At 37.3% G+C, this 25,887-nt stretch overlaps 1 protein-coding gene across 2 annotated transcripts in view; it reads left to right on the forward strand.

The window, feature by feature from the left end:
- Nucleotides 1-25,887, forward strand: part of TAFA1 (TAFA chemokine like family member 1) — a 551,542-nt gene that overhangs the window by 520,301 nt on the left and 5,354 nt on the right. For both annotated transcript variants that reach the window (XM_007500058.3, XM_001372263.5), the window contains one exon: nucleotides 16,917-17,041. In XM_007500058.3, coding sequence (XP_007500120.1) covers nucleotides 16,917-17,041 — 125 coding nt within the window. The remainder of the gene's footprint in view (nucleotides 1-16,916; nucleotides 17,042-25,887) is intronic.

Here is a 25,887-nt window from a genome sequence, read left to right on the forward strand (position 1 = left end):
ATTCTATCAATGCTTTTCCACAAATCCTTCTCTACAGAGTTACCTCTTGCTCTTCTGGATGCAACTTGACTTCTTCATTGTCTATAAAGATTATAAAAAGTCATAAATCATATATTTAGATCTTGAAGAGACCTTAGAAGATATCAAGTCAAATTACTTCATATTTTTAAATATGAAAACTGAGTCCCAGATAGGTAAAGTGACTTGACTAGGGCCATAAAACTCATAAATGGCACAGCTAGCATTTGAACCGAGATCCTCTAAATCCATCCATTGTACTTTCCACTGTACCATATTTTTTAAAATTGCATAGCATGAGAAGATATGGACAGATAGTTAGGAATTTGCACTGATTTTAAAACTATCCAATTCTGGAAAATTGAGCAAGCCAATGAAGAAGACTCTTCAAGGTGTCCAGATTCAATTACTACCCAAAGACACCCTTGGAATCAGCCTAAAATGTGAGATAGTGCAATCTATGCTCCTGTCTGGTTATTTTAGAATGTATGAGAGAAATGAATATTGAATCTTTAGTTAGGAAACATCCTTGACTGACTACCTGTTAGTTTCAAATATTTTTAAGCTATTTGCTTTGACCAATAAAACACACTTTCGTTCATTCCCTGGTCATATTAAGGATTGCCTTCATATCTTAATGGTTATGAGATATTTTCAACAGAAAGTCTTCATATTCAGAGCCTATTTCCCCTACAGTCTAAGAGTTTAAGGTTGGTGATCTCTAAGGTCACATTAAAGTCTATACAACGTATGGTAAACCAAGAGATTTTGTACCACTCTTAACTTTATCTTTTATTGTTCTTTATTCTAAAAGGTTTGGTCTCTTAATATTTGCTGTTTTTTTTCCTTTAAGAAAAACAATAATCCTACTTTTCAAGATTTGGCTATTGATAATTCAATAGGGGCATGATACTATTGAAAGAGAATTCTATTTGGAGTCAGAGAATATAGGGTCAAAACCTAGCTTTGCTACTTTATGTGAATATTAAATTGGATAAATCACTAAGCATAACAGAACTATGGTATCTGAAATATTTAAGGGTCCCCAGTGACCATCTAGTCCAGTCCATAAACCAAAGCTATGATATATCTGACAAGTGACTGTTCAATTTCTACTGAAAGGGTTCCGAGGAGTGGAAGTCTACCATCTTTCAAGGCAGCCCATTTTACTTTTGGACAGCTCTTATCTGTTTGACAATTTCTCTGTGTTTTCCCCTGACAGCAAACTTAATTGACTTCTTTTCCACTTTTACCAAATGCTCTTGGTTCAGCCTTCTTTGGACAAAAATGATGTTGAATTCTCCTCTTTGATCCTGCCCACTGTGACCACCCTTCACGTTTTGGAACACAGATATCATGACCCCCATGTACCTTCTTTTCTAACTTCCAAACATGCCCAGTTTCTTCAACCAATCTTCATATATCATGGACTCAAGACCCTTTTAGTGCTGTTTGACCTCCTTTGGATATTCTCCAAAGCTTTTGGCCCACTCTAAATGATACAAAGTACAAAATCAAAGAATCATCACTATGCCTTTTAGGACTGTAAATTTAGAGATGGAAGGTTTCTTAAAAGTCAGCTAGTCAAATACCCCTTTTCAACAGATGAGGAAACTGTGGCCCAGAGAACCACATCCTCAGGTATCAAAAGAACTGGAAAATGTACCTGCTCAGTCACTGTTGGTGATATTTGAAAGAACATGAAAAATAGGAGAGATATCACAAAATGGGAGAAGGGAAAATGCCCTTATTCTAAAAAGAGGAAAGAAAACAGTTTGCAAGGCATAGGCTGATGAGTTGGACTTTGAGTCCTAGGAAAATACTTTAATGCATTACAAACATTCAGGAAAGTGTCCTCAATTGATCAATTGGCATTTATTAAACACCAACTATGTACCAGACTCTACCCTAGGCACTGATTCCTCAAAAACAAAGTCACTAGATGAACATTTGAAAGGGAATGCAGAGGGAATTACTGTGTTGATTGAGAAAATGTAGTGAATGACCTCTGTCCTCCAACCCCAAGTCTACCATTTTGATAGGCTGTGCCCTTGAGTTAAATATTCAAATAATATGTGAATAAGATGCCTATATATGCTGCTTAATTCTGGAAATGCAAGTGATGGTGCTGCTATTTTCTTAAAGATAAGAACCTCCAACTCATTAAATTAGAGATTTAGAGTTAGAAAGGAGTCTCTTAGAGGTCATCTATTCCTGCCCCTTTCATTTTGCAGATGAGATCATATAAGCGAGACCCAAGAGACTGTGATTTTCCATAGATCTTGAATGTACTAAGAAATGGCCCTTGTTTTGAACCCAGGGAAACAAGCTCCAAATCCAGTGTTCTCATTTGGCCTTACATCACACTTTCCAGGCACACAGTTTATCTGTGAGGAATATATTCATTTGAGTTAGTGAGTTGCAAAGTGATAAAGGCAGAGTCAAAGGACCTGTACTGGTGAAATGTAAATGAACAGAATTGAAAGTTTGGATTATGGAGCCATTACCATCATCATCGCCGCCATCACCACCACCATCCTCATCGTCATTATCATCAGAGCTAACATTTTCATAGTACATTAAGCCTTGAAAAATACTTTACAAATATCTCAGTTTATTCTTGCCACATCCCTAGCGCTGGCAAAACCTGATCATACAAAGGGAAACAGTGTTCCTAATGTGTCTTACTCTTTGTAAGTACAGACTTTTAGAACATGGTTGGAAATTCCAGCCAAGGACAGTTCACCTGTTTCTTGTTATTTCATGTTAAGCCATGTTGACCATATCGGCAGGCTTTCTTTTTTTTTCCCTTGCCCCGAGAAAAGCTGTCATTTCAGAAAGTGAAACAAAAATGGTTTTTGAGATTGGAGCTTGGGTTTGAGCCACCTTACAAACTCATAACCTATGTGGGGGGGGCGGGGAGGGAGGAAGGAGTTTCCTCTAGACTCACTTTCTCCCCAAATTGCATCAATTCAAACAAGTTTTCCAGACTCCATCCCTCCTGGCTCATACTTTGAGATAAATTTTAGGGATGTCAGAAAATTGTTTTAAATGGCAAATAAATAAATATTAGAAACCTCTCCTTTAGTTGCTATTTTTGTCATTTTTCTTTTCACAGCCAATTTCTCTTTCTCAACAAATTTCCTTCTCCCTGCTGGAGCAAGTCTTTGAAAGTACATAGTGTGGACAATTTCTAGGTGCTTTCTCCCTGCTTAAATCTGACCAAAGGCATCCAAATGAATCCTAATCATTTGGCAAAAAAAAAAAATGAATTTTACTCCCCTGGACCATAACAGTTAGCCTTAATCTACAATGAGCATGTCTAGGTTGTAATTAAGCAACCTCAACAATACCACTGGCACTGAAGTGTTCTGGGAAAATACCTAATTTACATATGGCTAATGTCAGCCCGGTATCTGTCCTCCACATCTGGTGTTCTTTGAAGGGCACCGTGATCACTACCCAGGCAGAATGAGGGAGATACACAGTGAAGTAAGTAAGTACCCTTAGGATGTGTCTGTCAGACACCAAGTCCTTAAAATGAAAAGTGAAAAAATACCATTATCCAGATGCTTTGTCTATTTATCTGGAGGCTCGAATTCTTCACCATTTATTAGGTGTTCTTGAGTCATAAAAATCTGAAGAGGAGGAAAATAAACTGGGAAAAAATTAGTTGAAGATGAGTTAGTGGATATTGATAAAGATTCAACAAATGGAAAAGGAAAAGAATTGACAAAAATATTAAAAAGTAAACAGAAAATAAAACACTAAAGAGGACACAGAAAAGATAGTTTTGTTACTATGTTTTGAGACTGGGTCTCTCTATCATCTACTCCAGGCTGGAGGTATCACAACCTTTCAAGGGTCATCTCCCAATATGCAATGGAATGGAAGTATTCACCTCCACCCTTTTTCTAAGTTGGACTGATTCACCTCTCCTTACATAGTCCAGGACCCCTCTACTCTCAGAAGTTCACCATATTTGTGCCAGACTTAATGCAAACACTCATCTGGCTTTAGCCTTTCTCTTCTCAGAAGTCCCAAACTGAGGCAATCCATTAGCATCATCCTCCCCTGTAGCAAGAGTGAACAGGTATCCAATAAGACTCACTGTTACTACTTAGTCAAAATCAATATACACTTTTTTTTAACTGTACGTAACAGAAGTTCACAGTTTTTTATTCTAACCTTTTTTAGTTCTTTGAATATAGAAAAGGTGGTATCTATAATTATTAAGTTCATTTAAAAAATGAAAAAAGATGAAAAAGAAAAATCCATTTTACTTGTTGATACTCCACCTGGGATTATTTTTTCTTAATTTTTAATTTTATTTGTTTCTGTTACATTAAAATCCTCAGATATTTCCCTCCCTCTCTCTCTTAGAGAAGACATAATTTGACAAAAAAGATGTATGTATATATAAATTAAGTTTTACTTGTTTCTGTTTATCAGTTCTTTCTCTGGAGGTGAACATAACATACCCAAGTCATTCTTCAAACAGTATTTCATTTGCTGTATATGATGTTCTCTTGGTCCTGTTCATTTCACTCTTCATAATTTCATGTAGATCTTTCTATTTTTTTAACTAACCTGCTCATCATTGCTTATGGCTCAGTAATATTCTATCCCAATCGTGTTCCACAGCTTATTCCCAACTGATGAGTTCCCCAACTGATGGAGCTCCCCTCAATTTCCAGTTCTGTGCCCCCACAAAGAGAGCTGCTCTAAATATTGTAGAACACTTGGGTTTTTTTTCTTTTTTCTCTGGATCATGTTTTTCCAGAAAAGAAAGAGAAGAAGAGAAAAGGAGCATGGGAAAAGAGTTAGAACCTCCTTGGGATCAAGTTGAACCAAAATATATCACACATAGACATTATTGTTGGAAAGGATCTCAAAGCTCTTCTGGTCTTATAGAATAGCTCTAAAATACCCCCAAGAGTGAATCTACTCTTTCTTTGACATCAAGATGAAACAATCGACTGATTAGAATGATGTTTTCATATTTCATCTGTTTGATGGTTGCATCAGACAAGCACAATAATAGAAAGACTGGGAAGTTCTTGACAAACTCTTTTTCTGGGTATGATTTGCTCACTTATTAAGCACTGAAAATGCACCTGGGCTTACCTGTGTTTTTCCATTGAGGATTGCACATACACATTATCTTTGAACAAGTGTCTGGCTGAGATTTCTGAAATTAAGTTGGACTCCATTGCAAATTCCCCATGGCCTGCATTAACACATCCTCATCTGTTACCTTATCATTGCTCTGCCTTATCAAACTTCCACTTAGCACATATCCCTGTCTCAGAGACAAATATATAAGACATCCAGAGGTAGTAGGTTTTATTTCCCGTCTCCACCACCTTCACACAGATTCCCAAGTTCCCAGTTCTGTAATGTAAAGTTCAGCAATCCATGACATCCTAATAAAATAAGAGAAACAATGTGCCTTGTTCAATTCCACCAGATTGGGCTTCTTAAGGAATAGGTGAGCTCAGTGTTAGAGATACCGCTATCCCAATTTGTGTCAATTTTTATAGATCTGAAGCTGCTTAAGAGGTTTTACATGCCTCTGTTCTTTCTCCCTTGTCTAAAGGCTCCATCAGTGCCAAGAGCTTCTCCCTGGGAGTTTGAACTTTTCTTTAATCTAATCCATTTAGAAAATGACTCACCATTTATTGAAAAAAGTGGAGAAAATTGATATCTTTTCATTAGGCTGACAAAGTCTTTTTCACTGCTGGCATCTGAAATGTGTTTTCTATTTAAATTTTATTTATATCAATCTTCTCTAGTAGGAGTTAGATTAAAATGAAATACCTTACAATAAGTATACAACTTTCCCATTACCAACAAGATTGGGAATACCAGTTTTGCAAACAAACTCAGTGCCAACCATTTCTGGGCATGATTTAATATTTAGGAGCAGGAGTTTAACCTAAGTAATATTTTAACATGTCTATAACTATAAAAGTGATAGTTTTACTTATTAAAAGAGAAAAGGGGTACTTAAAGGACATGATTCGACTGTAGTAAAATCAGTAACAATTTGGATTTGCTGTATATAATAGTAATAGCATACATTTATAGAACACTTCAGAGGTAGCAAGGGAAGTGGATAGATTATTGTGTTTAGTGAGAAAGATCTTTGACTTAGTGGTTTAGTGACCTGACCAAATCATTTAACATGCATGTACCTTCAAGCAGCTCCTAAGCACATATCTACCAATTCAGAGATGGTTTGCCTTCTGCAACTGGTGGAGGTAGTTGGCACTGTGGGAGTTTCTGATCCTCATGAAATCTCAACTCTTTCTGGATTCCTTGAATTTTCTGGAGAACACATAGATCCTTCAAAGTATGTCCACAAAAGCAGTTTGGCAGAAATTAGATTTAGACCAGCATCTTCTACTATATACCATAATAAATTACAGATAGGCACTCATTTGAACATAAAAGACCACCTCATATAAAATTGAAGTGAACAGGAACTACTTTTCCCCAAAAAAAAAGTATGACTAAGGGGAAGATTCAGAACCAAACAAATCAAATAAACTAACTTCTGTTGATTGCAAGTAATTTAAAAGCTTTTGTGCAGCCCATGCAAATGGAATGCAAAGAGAGTTTATCAAGTAGGAGAAAAAGACTTTGAATCAACACACACACAAAAACACACACATCTCATTGAAGACTCCCAACAACACTCTGAGCTGACAAGACAGCTCAGAGAATCTTATACCTAAGAATGAAAAGGACCTAAGAAGTCACTAAGGCCAACATTCTCATTTTGTGCATGAGGAAAGGGAAGCCTAGAGATGTAGAGTCACCTTCCCAAGGCTATGCTGGTAATAAATGTCAGATCATGGATGTGAGCACCAATTCAAAGGTATCATATTTTATGGGTAAAATAGCTTAGTTTAGATCAAACTTAAAATATTTCACCAGTCATATAGCTACTAAGTTGAAAATCGAAAAGAGAAGCCCATGTTTTCTGACTCAGTTGAATATTCTTTCCATTTCTCCTTACTGCCTTTCCTATAAGATAATGATATCCTTATGAACTCCTTTACATTTTTTATGAAGAAGGAACTTTACTAGCACTCTGCCAAAGAATCTTTTCACAGTTATAGGTAGATATAGGTACACACACAGGTAGTCTTCCATTAACAGAAAAGGGAAGTTCCTTTAAGAACTGGCTATAAAACAAGATTGCCTTTTAGGAATCCAATATTTCCAGTGACATATTGAAAAATCAGGACCTTTTCTGGTTACCTCTCACTAACTCTCTATTGCCTAACAGTGTTACTGCTACCAAAGCCAATGTCATTGATGCAACCAGATCAGAGCAGAAATGGCAGCATAAAGTCATTAGTGTATAATATAAACCTTAAGAAAAGAGCTGGCAGGAAAAGAGCCAGGTTATAAAAAAGAAGTTCTGGGTTCAAATCTCACCTTTGATACAACGTGTGTGGCCATATGCAAAACACTTCACATTTATGTGGCTCGCCTTCTTCATCTGTAAAATAGGGATAACAATACCAAAAGTACTAAGTTCACAGAGCTGACCTTATTTTCACCGGAAATAATTTTGGGAAGGATTCTGCAAAAGTCATATACATATTTATATTTTAATATGTGTAGTCATATGTAAGTAGTAGTTATTAAAGATGCAGAAGGTACTTAACTACTGCTTTATACATTTATAAACAGCAAAGTCTCATACTTGTGAGTTCTCTTAAATACAGAGATGCTTGCTTAGAGTTCCATTAAGAAGAGTGTTCAGTGGATTGAGAGTCAGGTTGAGAGATGGGAGGTCCTGGTTCAAATCTGGCCTCAGATACTTCCTAGCTGTGTGACCCTGGGCAAGTCACTTAACCCCCATTGCCCATTGCCTAGCCCTTACCACTCTTCTGTCTTGGAACCAATACACAGTATTGATTCCAAGATGGAAGGTAAGGGTTAAAAAAAAAAGAAAGAAGAGTGTTTAAAATTATTGAAATGGAGGTTCAAATGGAGACCAGGCTCTATGTAACTTTTTCTTTATTTGTCTAACATTTAACACAGAGTCTAGAACAGAGTAGACATACTATAAATGTTTGTTGATTGATTGATTTAAATATTTGGATCTTAGGACCCTAAAACTATAGACCATTTGAGTAGAACCTTAGGATCTAGACCAACTCTTTGATTTTGTTCACGAGGAATCATTCTGCCCAAAAAATGTCACCAAGGTGGGAACTGATACTGCCAAGATAAACACAGATTCTAAGACTGTGCTCTGAGGAAATGACTTCTCTTTCCTAAAAGCATATGATCAGATAACTGAGAATTAGTAAGAAAATACATAGTAAGTGACGGTGTTTTAACAAAATCAAGTAAATAGCAAGTTTTGATTCTTTGTGCTGCTAAGTCATTACTTAGAAATCATTTTTCACTTTTCTTTGGCAGGGATGATGCCATGTGTAGGTCCAAGTAAGATTCAATGTTTTTCCTTCTGGCCTTACTCCCATTTTGACATCAAAGACAGACAGGACAATCTATGTAAGGCTCTATGTCTAAAAGGAGAATCCCTGCAGTTTTCTATAAAAGAATAACATATCTGCCCAGGGTTTGAGACTCCTTGCTCTTAAAGACAGCTCTGAATAGCCCACCCATCTGGGGAAAGCAAAGTTCACTTAATCCTCCAACTCGACATGGCCTGGGAATTGTTAACACTAATCAGTTCAATTGTCACCTGTGGTTTCCTTGGGCGTCTCAAAAGTCAACTGTGGGGCCTACAAGGAAACTGCAGTTTGTTCTGCAACAAAGAAAATACTATAGTAAACATGGATTAAAGGTCAGGACTTATTCAGCCTCCAGCACATCACAAGGAACTAGATCCCTCACTGTCTGGGCTTTTGAGGAAGCTACCCAAATTCTTCTCTTTACCAAGCAGTTGCCTTGATAAAAGTATTGACAGAGGCAATTGTTTTAGAATTCATGGGAGGAATGAGAATAGGGCAGCCCCTCTGGAGATATGCCCTTAACACCTTTTTATTGGCAGTTTGATAGTCAGAAATAGACCAGTCTGCTACTACTGGTCTCAGGGCTCTATGGGGTAATCCTAAGAATAACTGTGGTTTCTAGTACCTTGGCTCATGAGTGTGCTTCCCATTTCAGTTAACTAGCAGACATCAAATAGTTTTTTTTTTAGTGAAGAATATTTGAACAGTTAGTACTCACATCCCCATCCCCATCCCCAAAGAAGGAGGCATTCTCTCCCACAAGTACATGGTAGACTGGGCTTTAACTATAGAAAACATATGTGATCAAAGAGTCAACTCACAACTCCTAGCTATGGGAAGCCTCTTCTTGAGTCCATTGCCATTAATCATATTGGATACAGTAAGTCATGCTTCTTGAAGCTATTTCCTTCAGGAATGTCTCATCAATGTCTATATTTGCCTTTGATATTTTCTTTTCTGGTACCATCTTTGGGTGTATTCTTTGCAGCCATCTCCGTCAGTCCAAAAACATGTACAATGTGTGGAGAAGGAAAGGATAGCACTTCCTGTAAACTCTCTTCTCCTTCTCCTTGCTGCTTCCAAAACAGGCAAAAGGTCTGCCTCTTCAAGGAACTCATAAATCTACTATCCCTAGAAAGATCTACCATTGACCTGAGAAACCATAGAACTTTCTAACACTATTTAAAGCCCTAAGAAATATAATCAGCCTGTTTGATTGCCCAATAACTGTTTGAATTGAATAAAAGGCTGATGACAAACAATATATAATAGAAATCTCACTGTCTTTGGATTCTGAATGTGTTGACTTGTACCTCAAAGGTCCCTAGGATATTCAGTGAGGTTCTAATACAATACAATACAATTATTAATAGCCTATTATGTCCCTGGCACTCTGTGAATCACTGAATTCAAATATCACCTCTATTATTAATTACTTTCATGGCCCTGGACAACCTCATTATGTCCTTAGTTTTCTCAGTTGTAAACTGATTAGATGTTACTGAGAGAGACATACAAATCAAAATCAAAACAATTTTGAGATATCATCTCATACCTATGAAATTGGCTAAAATGATAAAAGGACAAAATGTCAAATGTTGGAAGGATGTAGAAAAACCTAGGCACTAATACACTATTAGTGGAATTGTGAACTGATCCATCCATTTTGGAGAACTAAGAGTTATAAAACTATGCATGCCATTAGGCTCAGCAATACCATTGCTGGGTTTTTCCCCAAGATGATCAGGGACAAAGAAGAAGAACCTATATGTTCTAAAATACTTATAGCAGTTATCTTTGTGGTGGCAAAGAACTATAAATTGAAGGGATGTCCATCAATTGGGGAATGGCTGAATAAGTTGTAGCATATGTTGGAATACTACTGCAGCATAAGAAATAATGAACATTAATTTTTTAAAAAGCATGGAAAGACCTACAAGAAAGTGTGGAAAGCAAAATGAATAGAACCCCGAGAAGCTACAGAAGTATGAAAAATGGAATAAGTACAAGAGCTGCAGAATTAGTTTTAAAAATTACTTGTAAATGTCCATCTCCAGAGGAAAAAAATTGATAAATAGAAACACAAAAGACAATTTATATATATATACTTTTATGAACTGTTGCTTTCTCTATTGCAAGGAGAGGAGGGAGGAAAGGAGATACCTGGGAATTTTTTATGTAAACCAACAATAAATAAAATTTTAAATTTAAAACTAATGAAAGCACTATGAAAGCCTTTAAAAATTTGATTAGGTGACCTCTAAGATCCATTCTTGTTCAAGAGATGAAAGAACAATATTGATATCATGCTTTAAAAATTGCCAAATACAACAAATTCCTTGGTCCTGTCTCATGGTTTAAAATCAGAAACTCATATGATTTTATCAATGGAAATGACTTTAAAGAAGGGGCATCACCATCTACTTTGTTGATACACTTAATAAATGTTTTATTCACTGATTCAAAAATATTGTCAAACATTTTTAACTAGTTTAGTTAAACTTCAGCACAAACCTATGAAGAAGATAATATTATTATCTCCATTTGAAAGAGGGTTTAGGTGACTACCCAGAGTCACAAAGCTAGTAAGCCTACGTCAGGATTTAACTCAGATCTTCTTGGCTCCAAGTTCAGCATTCTACCCATTCTCCATGCCTCACTGTTCAAAGATCCAATGATGAAAGGAACACTGGAAATTATATAGTACAACACCCTTGTTTTATAGGTGAAAAAACAGACCCAGGAGGGGTGAGTACTTGCCCAAGGCTATCTCAGTGAACATTATAAAAAACGACCCCAAAAACCTATACAAAAATGATGCTCTGAGAACTGTGCCATTTACCTAAAGAAATCCTGCCCATTGTTTTTAAAACCATGGTAAATTACAACAAAGTAAGGCTAAAAGATCCCCCCTGATTCATGTGGTTCTAACCTGACCCTTATACATGCAGTAAGCAGCATGTTGATTTCAATGAGTGCTGTCACTCTTGAGCACTACCAAGATTGCCAAGATTTTGCCTTTTTTTTCTTGTTATCATTTCATTTTACCTTTTCAGTCAGGAATCTCGAGACATTCCCAGTCAAACTCAAAGTCATCTTTGTCATCTTTCACTCGGCCTCCTGTCTAATATCATTAGATCCAGGCCTTTCTTCCCTCCTGGCATCTTATCAGCCTCTCCCTTCCTTGCCTTTCCATTAACACTAATGCTCTCGTGATTTCTGTACTCATCTCCTCATACATGGATGGTTGTAAATTGCAGCTTAACCCGCATGCCTGCTGCCAGTGTTCTTCCACCCTCCTGGGCCATCTTTGCATCCAATACATCCTGCACACTGCTGCCACATTAATCTCTGTAATTCACTTCACCTTTATCTCATTTCCCTGCTCCAAACTCTTCAACGGCCCCCAATTGTCTACAGAATAAAATTCAAATCTTCCAACATCAGAGAACTACCACAATGTGACCCTGGCTGGCCGATCTAACCCAATTTCCTAATATTCCCAAGGTAAATGCCTTGTTCAATCCAGACAGGGTGACTTCCTTGCTCATTTGTACCTCCATCCCTTTGCATTTGCAATGTTCTCTTCCTGGAAAGCGTAACCCAATGAACACTCTTCAAATGTTATTACTTAGACTCATATAATGCTACAGTTTACAAAGTATTTTCTACATCTTTTATCCTGTAGAGTTGAAGCTTCTTGAGATCAGTGACTGTTTCATTTTTCTAAAAATGAGATACAAAAGTCCCCCGGGCCCAAAATAATGTTTGTATCAAAGTAAATGCTTCGTAAATGTTGGTTGATTTGAAATTAATTGAAAGAAATTATTTAAAGCCCAACTATGCTACAGGATGTCACAGTCCTATTACTTCCATAAAGTATTCCCTACCTCATTCTTTCCTTCCTCTGTACTCTCAGAACGCCAGAAGTCTGTACTACACATTGTATGATAGGACTTTTCAAGCTGGATTTTAGTACAACTCTCATTTTAAAAAATGAGGAAACTGAGGCAATGGAGTTTCTGGGGCTTACGCAGGCTCACACAGAGCCTCAAACTAAAACACTCTCATTTCAATTCCAATTCATCAGGATAACATGTGGAAAACATTAAACTAATATAAGTGTACCGCACACAGTAAGCAATAAATATGGATTGAATTATTGACTCCACAGTGTGATTTAGAGGGGGGAAAGCTCTGAACTTGGAATCAGAGGGACTGAGTTTTTGCCTCTTAATAGCTGTTACCCTGGGCAGGTTTTTTGACCTCTCTGGGCCTCAGTTTTATTACATGAAAAATGAAGGAGTAGGACTCCATGGTCTTTAAAGTTGCCATCCCAACTCTAAATCTGTGATCTGGTGAATTCTAGAATTATTTAACAGGATAACATGGAGAAAACATTAAATCAGAAGATCTGAGTTCAAATCCCAGCTCTACCAGTTACCATACTTGACTTCTGTGGGTTTCAATTAATATTTATTAAGCACTTATTCTATTCCAGGCACTATAAGTGCCCAGGGATATAAATAGAGGCAAAAGATAGTTCCTGCTTTTTCTAGAGGAAGAAGATATCCAAGTAGGTAGGTCTTGATTGGAAATAGGTATTCTTAAAGGCAGAGATTCATGAAGAAAGGGAATGGCATTCCTTTCATAAGAGACAGCCTGTGAGAAAGCACAAATGTAAGAGATTGAATGCCATATACAAGGAATGGGAAGTAGGTGATGCTGATTCGAATTTAAGGTTAGTTATGAGTAGCAGACACAAAAGATCAAATATATATGTACATATATACATAATGACGACATTACAACTGACTTGTGGTTAAAATGTGGCTTCATTTATTCACCAAATAGAATCAAAGAATTCTTTAAATGGAAAGAAATTATTTAAGGAAAAACATTACATATGAGGGAGTTTCAACTTTACAGGTAGAAAGACTTGAATTTGGAGTGAGATGGGCTAGATTTGAATAGTGGCTCTGCCCTTCATAACATGTATAGCCTTAGGTAAATGTCTTAATTCTCCCTAAGCCTCAGTTTCTTCATCAGTAAAATGAGACAGTTAGATTAGATGACCTCTGAGGTTCTTACAGACTATCTAAAGAAAATAACTCAGTTAGCATGTGTTCTAGACAAGAGCTACATCATCACATTCCATTTAGAAGACCCACTTCTGCCATTCTCTTGGGGAGGTTGTGAACAGGTCTGAAATGTTTTTATTATTAGACTTTCCTCCCCTGTGAATCAGGGAATCTTCAAAACCTTGCATTAAAGGTGGCTCACAGATTTCACAAAACTTCCTGTCCTTCAGCCTACATTTCCATTTAGTGACTAGTTTGTGTTGAAAAGAGACAGAGGCTACTTTGTTAGCCTGCAACAAAGAGAACTGAAGCTGAAAGGTCAAGGAGCCTTAACAAGAAAAGAGAACAGGCTCTGTACCTGTCAGAAGAAGGCAAAGTCCCTTAGAGATGACCTCGCTGACAGGAGTAGTTCATTTTCCATGTGCCTCAGTGGGAAAGCCAGTGATAGAGCTCTCCATTGGAGGGATGCTGGCAAAAATAATTCCTTCCCTGTTTCTCTTTGAGCCAAGACCAGAGAGCTTTTGTTGCTGGTGATTTCATGAAATGGAACTGGTATGTTTATGGCTAAAATATAACAGAAAGGAAGCCCCAATTGGGCTCTACATGAATCTTGTCAAGACCCAGTTTGGATCTATACTTGCTCAGAAATTTTAAATCTCCATTTTCTCACCCCTCCTTATTACACATGTGAATGAATAGATTGATAGAAAAGTAGACGGATAAAATGAATGGATTGCTGAATGAATGGAAGAATGAATCAGCTACAAAGCACAAAGCCTTTAACTAAACTACAAACAGAAAAGTTTTTTAAATTAGATTATCATATGCCTATTGTCATCTAAATGTCCCCAGTTCCTCTTTTTAGCTGTGCTGGGAATTTTCTATATGTGGACCCCTACTCCAATTTTTAAGGCATTGTTTTCTTTGGCATTTCATTTTCAACATCAGGCTAAAGAATTCTTGTATTCACCAGATCACGGATTTAGAGTTGGGATGGCAACTTTAAAGACCATGGAATCCTACTCCTTCACTTTCCATGTAAGAAAACTGAGGCCCAGAGAGGTCAAAAAACCTGCCCAGGGCAGCAGCTATTAAGAGGCAGAGGCAGACTTTAAACTCAGTCTCTCTGACTCCAAATTCAGAGCTTTTTCCCTCTAAATCACACTGTGGAGTCAATAATTCAATCCATATTTATTGCTTACTGTGTGGGGTACACTTAGGTGCTATGGAATCTACAAAAGAAGATAAGATACAACCCCTCAGGCTCTCCCATTAGCACAGTAACTGGCTTAGAGAAAACACTTTTAATAAATGTTTTCTATATCTCACTATGGAAGGAAGGGGACATATATCAGATTCTTTCTGGTGATTAGTTGTTGAAGTGCCATATTGGAGATACAATCAAAGGGCTTTGAGGGGGGAGCACACTATCATAGGAACATAAATATAGAGTGGAAAGGACCCTTAGAGGACATCTAGTCCAACCTCCTCCTTTTATAGATGGGGGAAATGAAGCTCAGCAATTAAGTGATTTGTCCAAAATCACAAGGGGTAGAGCTGAGATTTTAAACCCAGACCTCTGACTCCAAATCCAGTCTGGTTTCCACTGTACTACATGGCCTTGAATATGAGTCAGATTATATAGGATAGAAATTCTACCCCTGAAGACTTCATGGAGGAGGTGGAATTTTGTCCAGACCTCAGCGAATGGATGAATAATATTTTCACTGGCAGAAGGAAATTGGGTGGAGGCACTCAATTAGAGGGATTAGCATTAGAGAAAAATAAGAAAACAGAGAATGTTGAAAAAAATTAAGTAGACTATAAAAGCAAAAATGAGGGAAGAATGAAAGACAAGGCTAAAAGATTGGGTAAAATGAAATGGAGGGCCTTAAATGTTGGTCATCACTAAAGCTCCTTCCAGCTCCAAATCTATGACCTATTAAGGCATAGAGGGGTTATAATCTTCAATGGTGGAGGAGATTCCTTTGTCGTTTTCCTCCTGCAAAATCACAGATAAGTCATATTATGTTTATACATCTTTAGAAGACACACTGACAAGAGACCATGTTCTATTGTAATAATGTTCTGGGGTTGTAGCTCTGGCCTACTTTAAAATCCACAAATAGGAAGTGGATTTTAAAAAAACCCACTTTAAATTTCTAGTACTTTGAGCTTCTGGGTTATAGAGATGGAAAAATATACATATACACACATACTCACCTGCTTTGATTGAAACTGCAGAAATGACGGACTTGTCTGAGACCATTAGATTTTGTCTTTGTGGAATTTGGTATTCTTTTTGCATAGTTTTTTTTAAAGTCTATCATTCAAGGAATACACCAACCATAAATATAATAGATCTATTTTGTGGCCAAATATTACACTTTCCTTACCCAGGGACAATCCCTGGAGAAGATGAGTTGATCTGCTTGGAAGAGCAAGCAAATGTCCTCCCCAGTATCTGAAAAGGCTTAATAAAAGGCATGTGATAGAAATATCCAATCATCTAACCAATGAACATGTATTTTATTAAGTGCTTACTTTGTCTGACATTGAGTTAAGTAGTAGAAATACAAAGAAAAGCAAAAATAGTTCCTGCCTTCAATGAGCTTACATTCTGATGAGGGAGACAATTGCATACATAAAAAGAGTATTATGATGTGCAGTTATATGGCTCAATGAATTAAGAGCCAGGCACAGAGAAAAGAGGTCCTGGGGTCAAATATCACCTCAGACAACTTCCTAGCTATGTGATCCTGGGCAAGTCATTTTACCCCCATTGCCAAATTCTTACCACTCTTCTGCCTTAGAACCTATACCCAGTATTAATTCTAAGACAGAAGGTAATAGATTTCTTTTAAGTACATGATGAAAAAAATATCCTCAAACTTTATCAAGAAAAGCATGTTGTCCCACCATGTTTCCCATTAAGATGAGTTGCTGGATAAATCACTGCTTGATGAAGTCTGACAACATAATTACATTTGTATTGTGGGGCTTGTGAATGAAAAGTTCACTTCTTAATAGAGTTTTTCTCCAGGCACTAAAGGTGAAGAGAACCTAATGTCTCTTCAAAATCCAGTTGCCTAGGAAAGAAATCAAGCCGTGTTCTTTGTTCCTGGTGAATTATAATCATTATTCTCTGTGTGTGTGTGTGTCTCTCTCTCTCTCTCTCTCTGTCTCTCTCTCTGTCTCTCTCTCTCTCTCTCTCTCTCTCTCTCTCTCTCTCTCTCTCTCTCTCTCTCTCTCTCTCTCTCTCTCTCTCTTTCTCTGTTTCTTTCTCCCTCTGCCTGTCTCTCCCTCACCTCTCTAGCTTCCATAGTGATTGGGAAATGGTGGTGTGAGATGGAGCCATGTCTCGAAGGAGAAGAATGTAAGACCCTTCCTGATAATTCTGGATGGATGTGTGCAACTGGTAACAAGATCAAAACCACACGAGTAAGTGGGTTTATTGGGGTTCATTGCCAAAGTCCACCACGATATGTTCAGATGGTCCACTACTTGTGTGTTTATCCCATAAATGTGTTCCCAAAAAGACTGAAGTAAGGGGTGTTGATGACTCAGAAGGCTGATCCTCCAGAGGCCCCATGTCACATATCTATTATCAGTCTGTAATCAATCTTTCATCACATTGAATAAGACAAAGCTGCCTTTACTGACTTGCTAACCATCCTTGCTTCCAAATTAAAGTAGAAAATAGAAGAATGAGATCATTATTTAAATAATTCAACCAATAGATCACTACAATTTGCTCAAGTAGAATACATAAAACAACAGGGGGTTAGTTAAATTGTCCAGATGAGTGCTTAAACATTCCATCACAGATCATTTTCATTCCTTCCTTCGTTGAGGAACGCTATGTGGTCCAGCGGGTAGAGTGTTGGACTTGGAATCAAGAATTCCTACCTCTGAGACTTACTACCTATGTGATGCTGGAGATATATTTTCCCTTCAGTCTCCTCACCTATAAAATAGGGCAAATAATAACATAGACCTCACAGGGTTGTTGTGAGAATCAATTGAAGTTATACAGAAAACTCTTTGCAAACCTGAAAGCACTATTTAAATGCTGGCTATTACTGAGTCCACAAGCATTTGTAAAACACCTCCAGAGTTTCAGGCATTGTGCAAAGAGATGGGTGTTCAAAGACAAAAATTAAAATGGTCCTGACCAAGAAAAGAGAACTACACTTAATTGATGTCTGCTAAAGCTGGGGTAAATTCTTTTATAATTTTTTTTACTTAAAAACCCTTTATGGGAAAAAAAAAACAATTGCCTTGATCATTCTTGACATTTCAGGCTTATTTCTTTGTATATTGAACTCTCTAAAAGTGAGGCCCACCTTTAAAAGCACCAGTTGGCTTCAACTTCTGCTACCATCAACACCACCATGAGTATCATGTAATTTCCTTGGGAGTAAGAAAGTGTTTCATTTCTTTACTTGGTGTCTCCATGCCAGACACAGTATCTGGCATGTAGGAACTTAATAAATGCTGGTTGATTTATTGGTCAATTGATTAATTGACTGAAAGAGACTGCTCTGTTGGTGTTCACATATCTAATGCTTAGCTAAGTCCTTGGTACATAGTACATGCTTAATAAATGCATGTTAAATTTAATTCAATTGGATTGAATCGGAGCTTACATCAATATGTCAAGGATCTCTGAGTTCATCGGTACAGAAATTTTCCCCACATTCTCAGAACTAAATCCAACTCTTAAGTTAATAAATAAGCCTATTTATAGAGTTGTCTAAAGCTCTGACAAGTCAAGAGACTCACCCATGGCTGCTCACACAGGCAATATCAGAGGCAGAATACCAATCTAGGTCTCTCTGACTCCAAGAGCAGAACTCTATCCACCAAAACAGTACCTCAAAATTACCTGTTCCCAGTTTCTTTTAACTTTTTATGAAGCTTAATTAGGTGATTATGTTCTATTCAGTCAACTCTAGTCTTACTTAGAAAAGTTAAATTAATTGTAAAAAGAAAAAGTGAAGCTCTATTCAAAAGGAATGATCGGGGGGGGGGGGCTGTTGTTGAGGAAAGAAGGGAAGACAACAAGAGAAGGCCTCTGGACAATGGTCCAGTGGGGCAGCCCTTCTCCTGCACCTTCACTTTGCTTTTTGCCATGTCCACAAATGACTTTAGAGCCAACACAGCCTCATTAACATTCATCCATAGGCTCTCCTGCAGCTCAGTATGGATTATTTTATTTCATTTAAATGAGATACCCACTGACCGGAGTGCTCAGAAATAAGAGCCATTCTTGTCGCTGGCCCACAGGAGCCATTTTAATTAGCTGCAGCAGAATGGATACTGAGGCTTCCCTTGGTTACATATGACTTGGAAACAATTTTCCTCAAAAATCTAAGGATACCTCTATAAAGTGATTTTGTTTAAACTCTAAAACTTGTGACATCTTTGCCACTAATCTACACCCAGTAGGCTTGGAAGTACTGATTTGTTTTCTAGTCACTTTGCTGCTCTTTTTATTGCCTATTCCATATTTGAAAGTGAAAATCTGTCATCCATTAACAAAAAGTAGAAAGAACATTGATCCCAGACAACAAAAGGCCCAGAATTTGAGTCTTCACTCTGTACTGTGAACATCATCTCATTAGGTCTCAGTTTCCTCATCTGTAAAATCAGAAGGTTGAACTAAAAGACTCCTAAGATCACTTTAATATTCTAGAATTTTTAGAAGCTATTGAAGGATAGGAGGGTATATATTGAATTCCCTTAAAATGAAGCCCAGCTATAAAAGGGCCAATTGGATTCAACCCCTGCCACCAGGAGATTGGTAAGGACAACCTGTACCTGAGAAGTGGTGATGGGAACTGAGATGAAGGGGTCAGTAGTATTGCTCTTCCCACTTCCACTCTCTCTTTCCTTCAATCCATGCTTCCCAGGTCTGCCATACTTACCTTCCGTATAGAAAGATCTGGTTAGGCTATATGTATATGCCTCTGCAGTAAACTCCATGGCTTCCCACTGAATATAGTATTAATTTAAAGCTCCTTGGCACTCATGTTTCTCCATAATCTGGCACCACTCTTATCCTATTCCTTTCAACATACCTTACACTATAGCCAGACTTTATGAATTACTATCCCTCCATCCATGGCAGGTTCATTACCTCTTCACCTTTGGTCACCTTAGTTCCTACCTGTCTGTTTGATTCCCAGTCATTCTTTAAAATCCACTTCAAATGCCACCTCCCTCAAGGAATTTTTATTTTGACATTCCAGTAGTTAATCAGTGCCCCCATTAAGTATTATAGAATCACTTGTAGACATTTCTTCCATAACATTGTTTTAATATTTGTGAACTTTTTATTATTATACTTCTTTGGATACCTGTCAGGACTTGCTGCTAGGCTAGAAACTCCAAAAGGACAGACACCATGTCTTAGCTATACTTCGTATCTCCCCCAGCACCAGCACGCAATAAGCACTCAATAATTTATTTGTTGAATGTAAAACCCAATGCAATGCAACTATTTCAATAAGAGAAAAAAAGTGAAATTCTTCGAAGCACCAAATATAACAATATCTCTGGGATCAATTACCAAAAAGACATTGAAAAAAAACCCTTAGCTGATTTTTATATTATTTCAATCAATCAACAAATATTTATTAATCATCTATGTGCTAGGAGCCCCGCCAAAAATAAAATAGAATGTGACCCCCTTCTCTCAAGGACCACCAAAGGTCCTAACAGCAAAATCATGATGTGTTGATATTATGACTTATTGTTTGTTATTGTGCCTTTCACAAGCTCAGAAGCTGCCCTCTGTCCTTGTACTTGATTGGAGATTAATTTCATAAAGAGATCTCTTTGAATACATTTGTCCCTGGCTTCATGGTGCCTTGTGAGCTGACAGGCTTTCTGTTTCCTGTTTATCTACAAACCTGGATCAAATGGGAAGAAGACTATTATTGCCCTGGCTTGGATTCTAAACCCAGTAGGAAATTATATAGACCAGCAAAGGTCCTTGAAAGAAGAGGGTCACATTCTATTTTATTTCTTTGGCATGGCACCTAGCACATAGATGATACATACATACATACATACATATATATATATACATATATACATATAGTGAAGTTGGGATTTAGCTATCTCCTGATTGTAACAATGAAGATACTCAGCTCTTCCTTTATTGTGAAGATTAAATTGTAATCCTCTGATTGTAACAATGAAAGTACTTAGTTATTCCTTTATTGTGAAGATTAAATTGTAATCCACAGTCTATTTTTAGATTTTAATCCCAAAAAGGTGATAATTCAGTATTTAAGTAGATCTACTCATTTTAACTACAAAAAGGTATTAAGTAACTACAAAAGGTGAACTAACCAAAAAAGGTGTTAAGTAACCCAAAAGGGCATACTCTAACCAAAGAAGGTGTGAACTAAAGAGTGGGCAGTCCTGGAGAGGAGCATCTGCTGTGATTGGTAGACATGAAATTTAGGGGAGGTGACACAAGAGAAAAAGATCTTTAAAAAGAGGACAAAAGACCAGAAGGACACAGTTGAGATATATTCAATTCCATTCGAGGAGATGGAAGAGCTCTCTGACTCAGAGGAGAGACTGTAAGACAGAGACTTGAGGAGCGACTGTAAGACAGACATTCAGATTTCTTTCCATTTAGATGGTCACCATTGGTGAGTGAAAGGCTGACTTAGTGACCCTGCCTTTCTCAGTGGTGTCCTCCAAGAAAGGCCCATCATCTTGAGACTCTTTCCCCTGATTAGGGCCTTATTATTTCTACCTGGTTCAGAGGAAGCCAGAGTTTCCTGTCTCTCTCTCTCATTCCTTTATATCTTCCCTGTACTGTAAATAAAACTACCATAAATTCATTTTACTTTAGTAATTCATTTTGGGATTTAGAAAATTAAATCCCTGGTGACCACCTATATAAATATATTTCAGTCTCAACCACAATTAAATTTAACAATATATGTATACACATATGTATGTATGTTTGCACATATGATATATAAATAGATGCATATATGCAAAGAATAAATGCAAAAGAAATATCTTACTTAAATATAAGGTCATTAGAAAGATATTGTTCAGCTAGGTGGTGCAGCGGATAATGTTGGACCTAACATCAGTTAGACTCAAGTTCAAATCCAAACTCAGACACCTATTTAGTTATATGACTCTGGACAAATCACTTAACTGTTTGCCTCAGTTTCTACATCTGTAAAGTGAACTACAGAATGAAATGGCAAATGACAGTATTTTTGCCAAGAAAACCTCAAATATAGTCACAAAGAGACAGTCATAACTGGAAATGACTAAAAAACAAAAGAAAGATATTGCATTAGCAATTTAGAGAGTTTAAGGAAAAGATTAATCTTATCTGTAATACAAATAAAAAGACTCATTCATATATATGTATATGTATATGTATACATTGCTTATGTATCTTACATGAATATGCACATACATACACATCTACATGTGCATGTCTACTTAAACCTGCACTTATCCATACATATAGATTTCTACTTGTATGTATATATAAGATGTGTCTACATGCATTCATATGCATGTGTTAACATAGGTGTGTTGTGCATATTTTGAATTAATGTATTCATATTATGTACGTGTGTACATTTAGACAGACAGACAGTGGGGGGGAGAGAAGATAAAAAGACAGATAGATAGATAGATGGATAGATAGATAGATAGATAGATAGATAGATAGATAGATAGATAGATGGATGGATGGATAGATGGATGGATAGATAGATAGATAGATAGATAGATAGATAGATAGATAGATAGATAGATAGATAGATAGATGGATGGATGGATAGATAGATAGATAGATAGATAGATAGATAGATAGATAGATAGATAGATAGATAGATAGATAGAGAGATAGAGAGATAGAGAGATAGAGAGATAGAGAGATAGAGAGATAGAGAGATAGAGAGATAAAGGGTATGCTTGACCTCAGTAGAATGCTTTGTAAAGCCATCTTTGGACCATAATATCAAAGTTTGAAACCAGCACTCCACCTTATCACTTTTGGGATTTAGAGCAAGTCATCTAATCTCTCTGAACACTTGGGAAACACTGATACCCAAAAGAGAATCCAAAAGAAGGTGATCAGAGTATCAAAGAACAGATAAGAGAATCATCTGATGGTCTAGTAATCTTTAAGTGTTGGAAGCCCTGTCACATGAAAGAAGGCTTGGCCATTATGGTTGGCCCCAGAAAGCAGACCCAAGAGCAATGACTGGAAAAAAAGGAAGGGACAACTTGGTGTTAACATTAGGAACAAATTTCCTTACAAATAGCATTTCAAAGGTGTGCTGGACTTCTTGCAGAGGTAGTTGGTTTCCTCTCATTAGAGGTCTTCAAGCAAATGTTTGAAGGCTTCCTTTGTGTCTCCAGAAAGCTCATTCTGTAGTCTTATGTTTCTGTCTCTTAAGGCTAAAGCATTTCATCTCATGGGTCCACTTCTTTTCCTTTCCTCTTAGTATACTTCCTCCTTTCCTACCCGTTCCTTCATAGCAAACATTCTGAACACAATAAAAGTCAGCTTATCTTTATCATTACACACAGCAACTGACAAGTTTTAAGAAAAGCAGGAAGTGTCACAAAATTAGTGATTCCAGTTACTGCTGAGGTAGGAGAAGGGGATAAAGTAAAGAATGGATACATTCACCAGGTTGCAGCAGTGTGGCAGGAAAGGTGCATTGAAGCAAACCAAAAGTTCTGTCCAGGCAGGTGATTCCTTAAGAGAATCAATTTGTCACCCAAGACTCTAGCTGCTTAAAATCATTTTCAACAGGAGTAGTAGCACCATTCACCCAGATTTTGCCCTACTGGTGAACAAGGTTCAGTATTCCCTTCCAACTGAAAAAATCCACACTTCCAAGAAAACTCTGCTGCCAATATAGGATTACAGGTTGAGTGGCCATTTGTTTCACTGGAGAGAGGATTATTAGGACAGCTAGATGATGCAGTAGAGAGAGCATTGGATTGGAGTCAGAAAAACTCATCTCTTTGAGTTCAAATCTGACCTCAGTCACTAGCTGTGTGATGCTAAGAAAATCTTTTAACCTTGTTTGCCTCCATTTCCTCATCTGTAAAAGGAGCTGGAGAAGTAAATGGCAAACCACTCTTGTATCTTTGCCAAGAAAACCCCAAATGGAATCATGAAAAGCCAGACATAACCGAGAACCTACCAGAGAAGATTATTCCAAAATAGGTTCGACTAGATGACCTGTGGTCATCTAGTCCCTTCTGGCTCCCAAGCTCTGTAACTGTGCAGGCTTCATTTCCTCTAGCTATTGAACATAAGTAGAATAATATCAATATGGCAGCCAGCTCCATTTCCTGAATATAGCACATTAATATTTAACCCAGCTCAGCCTTCTACACTGTCTAGAATTTCTTTCATTTCTTTTTCATTAATAGGAGACTAGCTGACTTAAATATTGAGTGGAATTGATTTGCAATGGGGCTTTGGGGTATACTTTAATTTACTCTGTATTCTTTTTCCTCATTTACTTTATGAACAACAGAAATATGTGGGCTTGGGACTTCAAAATCAACCTCTCTAATGTCTCTCCTCTTCTCCCCCTCACCCTGCTATGCAGAACAATCATTTGTTAAGCCCTTAACTTGGTGCTGGGCTATTTCAGACATTCTAAGTGCTGAGGACACAGATAAAACTGAAACAATTCTAACACCCAGAACATTTGATGAGAGAAAAATAATAATAGCTAACATTTATATAGTATCTTATGGTTTATGAAGAACTTTACACATCAAATTCTCACAACACAGTGATGTAGATGCTGGCATAATCCCCATTTAATATATGAAGAAAAGGGGTCTGAGAGAGGTTAAAAGATTTGCCAGGTTTATGAATACTTTCAGTATCTAAGGAAGGATTTGAACCCAAATCCACCATTGTAATAACTAATCAGACTACCTCTCATAAGAAAGTAGATAGAACTCTGGGTCTGAAATCAGGAATATCTGAGTTCAAATCTAACCTCAGAAACATATTAGATGTGTGACCCTGGATAAGTCACTTAACCTCTTTTTTGTCTAAGTTTCTTGACTGTAAAATAAGAATGATAACTGCACCCATCTCACAAGGTTGTTGAGTGGATCAAATGAGTGTTAAAATTAATTGTGGTTGGACTCTGATTATATTAATTAGCTGGTTGCCAGGGATTTAATTTCTAAATCCCAAATGAATTACTAAATTAAATGGAATTTATGGTAGTTTGCTTATAATAGAGGGAAGATATTAAGGAATGAGAGAGGAGAGAGAGAGAGAGAGAGAGAGAGAGAGAGAGAGAGAGAGAGAGAGAGAGAGAGAGAGAGAGAGAGAGAGAGAGAGAGAGAGAGAGTGGGGGGGAGAAATACAGAGAGAGATACAGAGAAAGAGAGAGAGATACAGAGAAAGAGAGAGAGATACAGAGAAAGAGAGAGAGAGAGAGAGCTCTGGCTTCTTCTAATACCAGTTAGAATTTCTAAGCCCAGCCAGGGAAAGAGAGCCTCAAGAAGATGGGCCTTTCTGGAGCCTTTTACTCACCAACAGTGACCGTCTAAAAGGAAAAGCAGTCTGAGGTCTCCTACATGAGCTCCTCGAGGGGTCCAGTTCCTCTGATTCTCTCCTCTGATTCAGAGAGCTCTTCCATCTCCTATAATCAAATTGAATCTCCTTCTGGCCTCTGATCCTCTTTTTAAAGATCTTTTTCTCTTGTGTCAACTCCCCTATATTTCACATCTACCAATCACAGCAGATGCTTTTTCTCCAGGACTGCCCACTCTTTAGTTCACACCTTCTTTGATTAGATTATACCTTTTGGGTTACTTAACACCTTTTTTTGTTAGTTTACCTTTTGTAGTTACTTAACACCTTTTTGTAGTTAAAATGAGTAGATCTACTTAAATACTGAGTTATCACCTTTTGGGGATTAAAATCTAAAAACAGATTGTGGATACAATTCAATCTTCCCAATAAAGGAAGAGCTAAGTGTCTTCATTGTTGCAATCAGGAGATAGCTAAATCCAATCTTCACATGAGATATTTGTAAAGTGCTCATCACTGAACCTGGCACACAGCAGGCAGTATATAAATGCTAATTCTCTTTGCCTAATCCAAAGAAAATCCAAAAAATGTACCTAGATCAGTTTTTTGCACATTATAGCAACTCAGCATTTTCAGTAGGTGTTGCTGAATGAATTAAGCCATCAAAACAGAGCCCAAGTAATTCCTGTTCTCTCTGGTGTTGGTC

Source organism: Monodelphis domestica, chromosome 7, assembly GCF_027887165.1.
Source record: "Monodelphis domestica isolate mMonDom1 chromosome 7, mMonDom1.pri, whole genome shotgun sequence".
NCBI classification, from domain to species: domain Eukaryota; kingdom Metazoa; phylum Chordata; class Mammalia; order Didelphimorphia; family Didelphidae; genus Monodelphis; species Monodelphis domestica.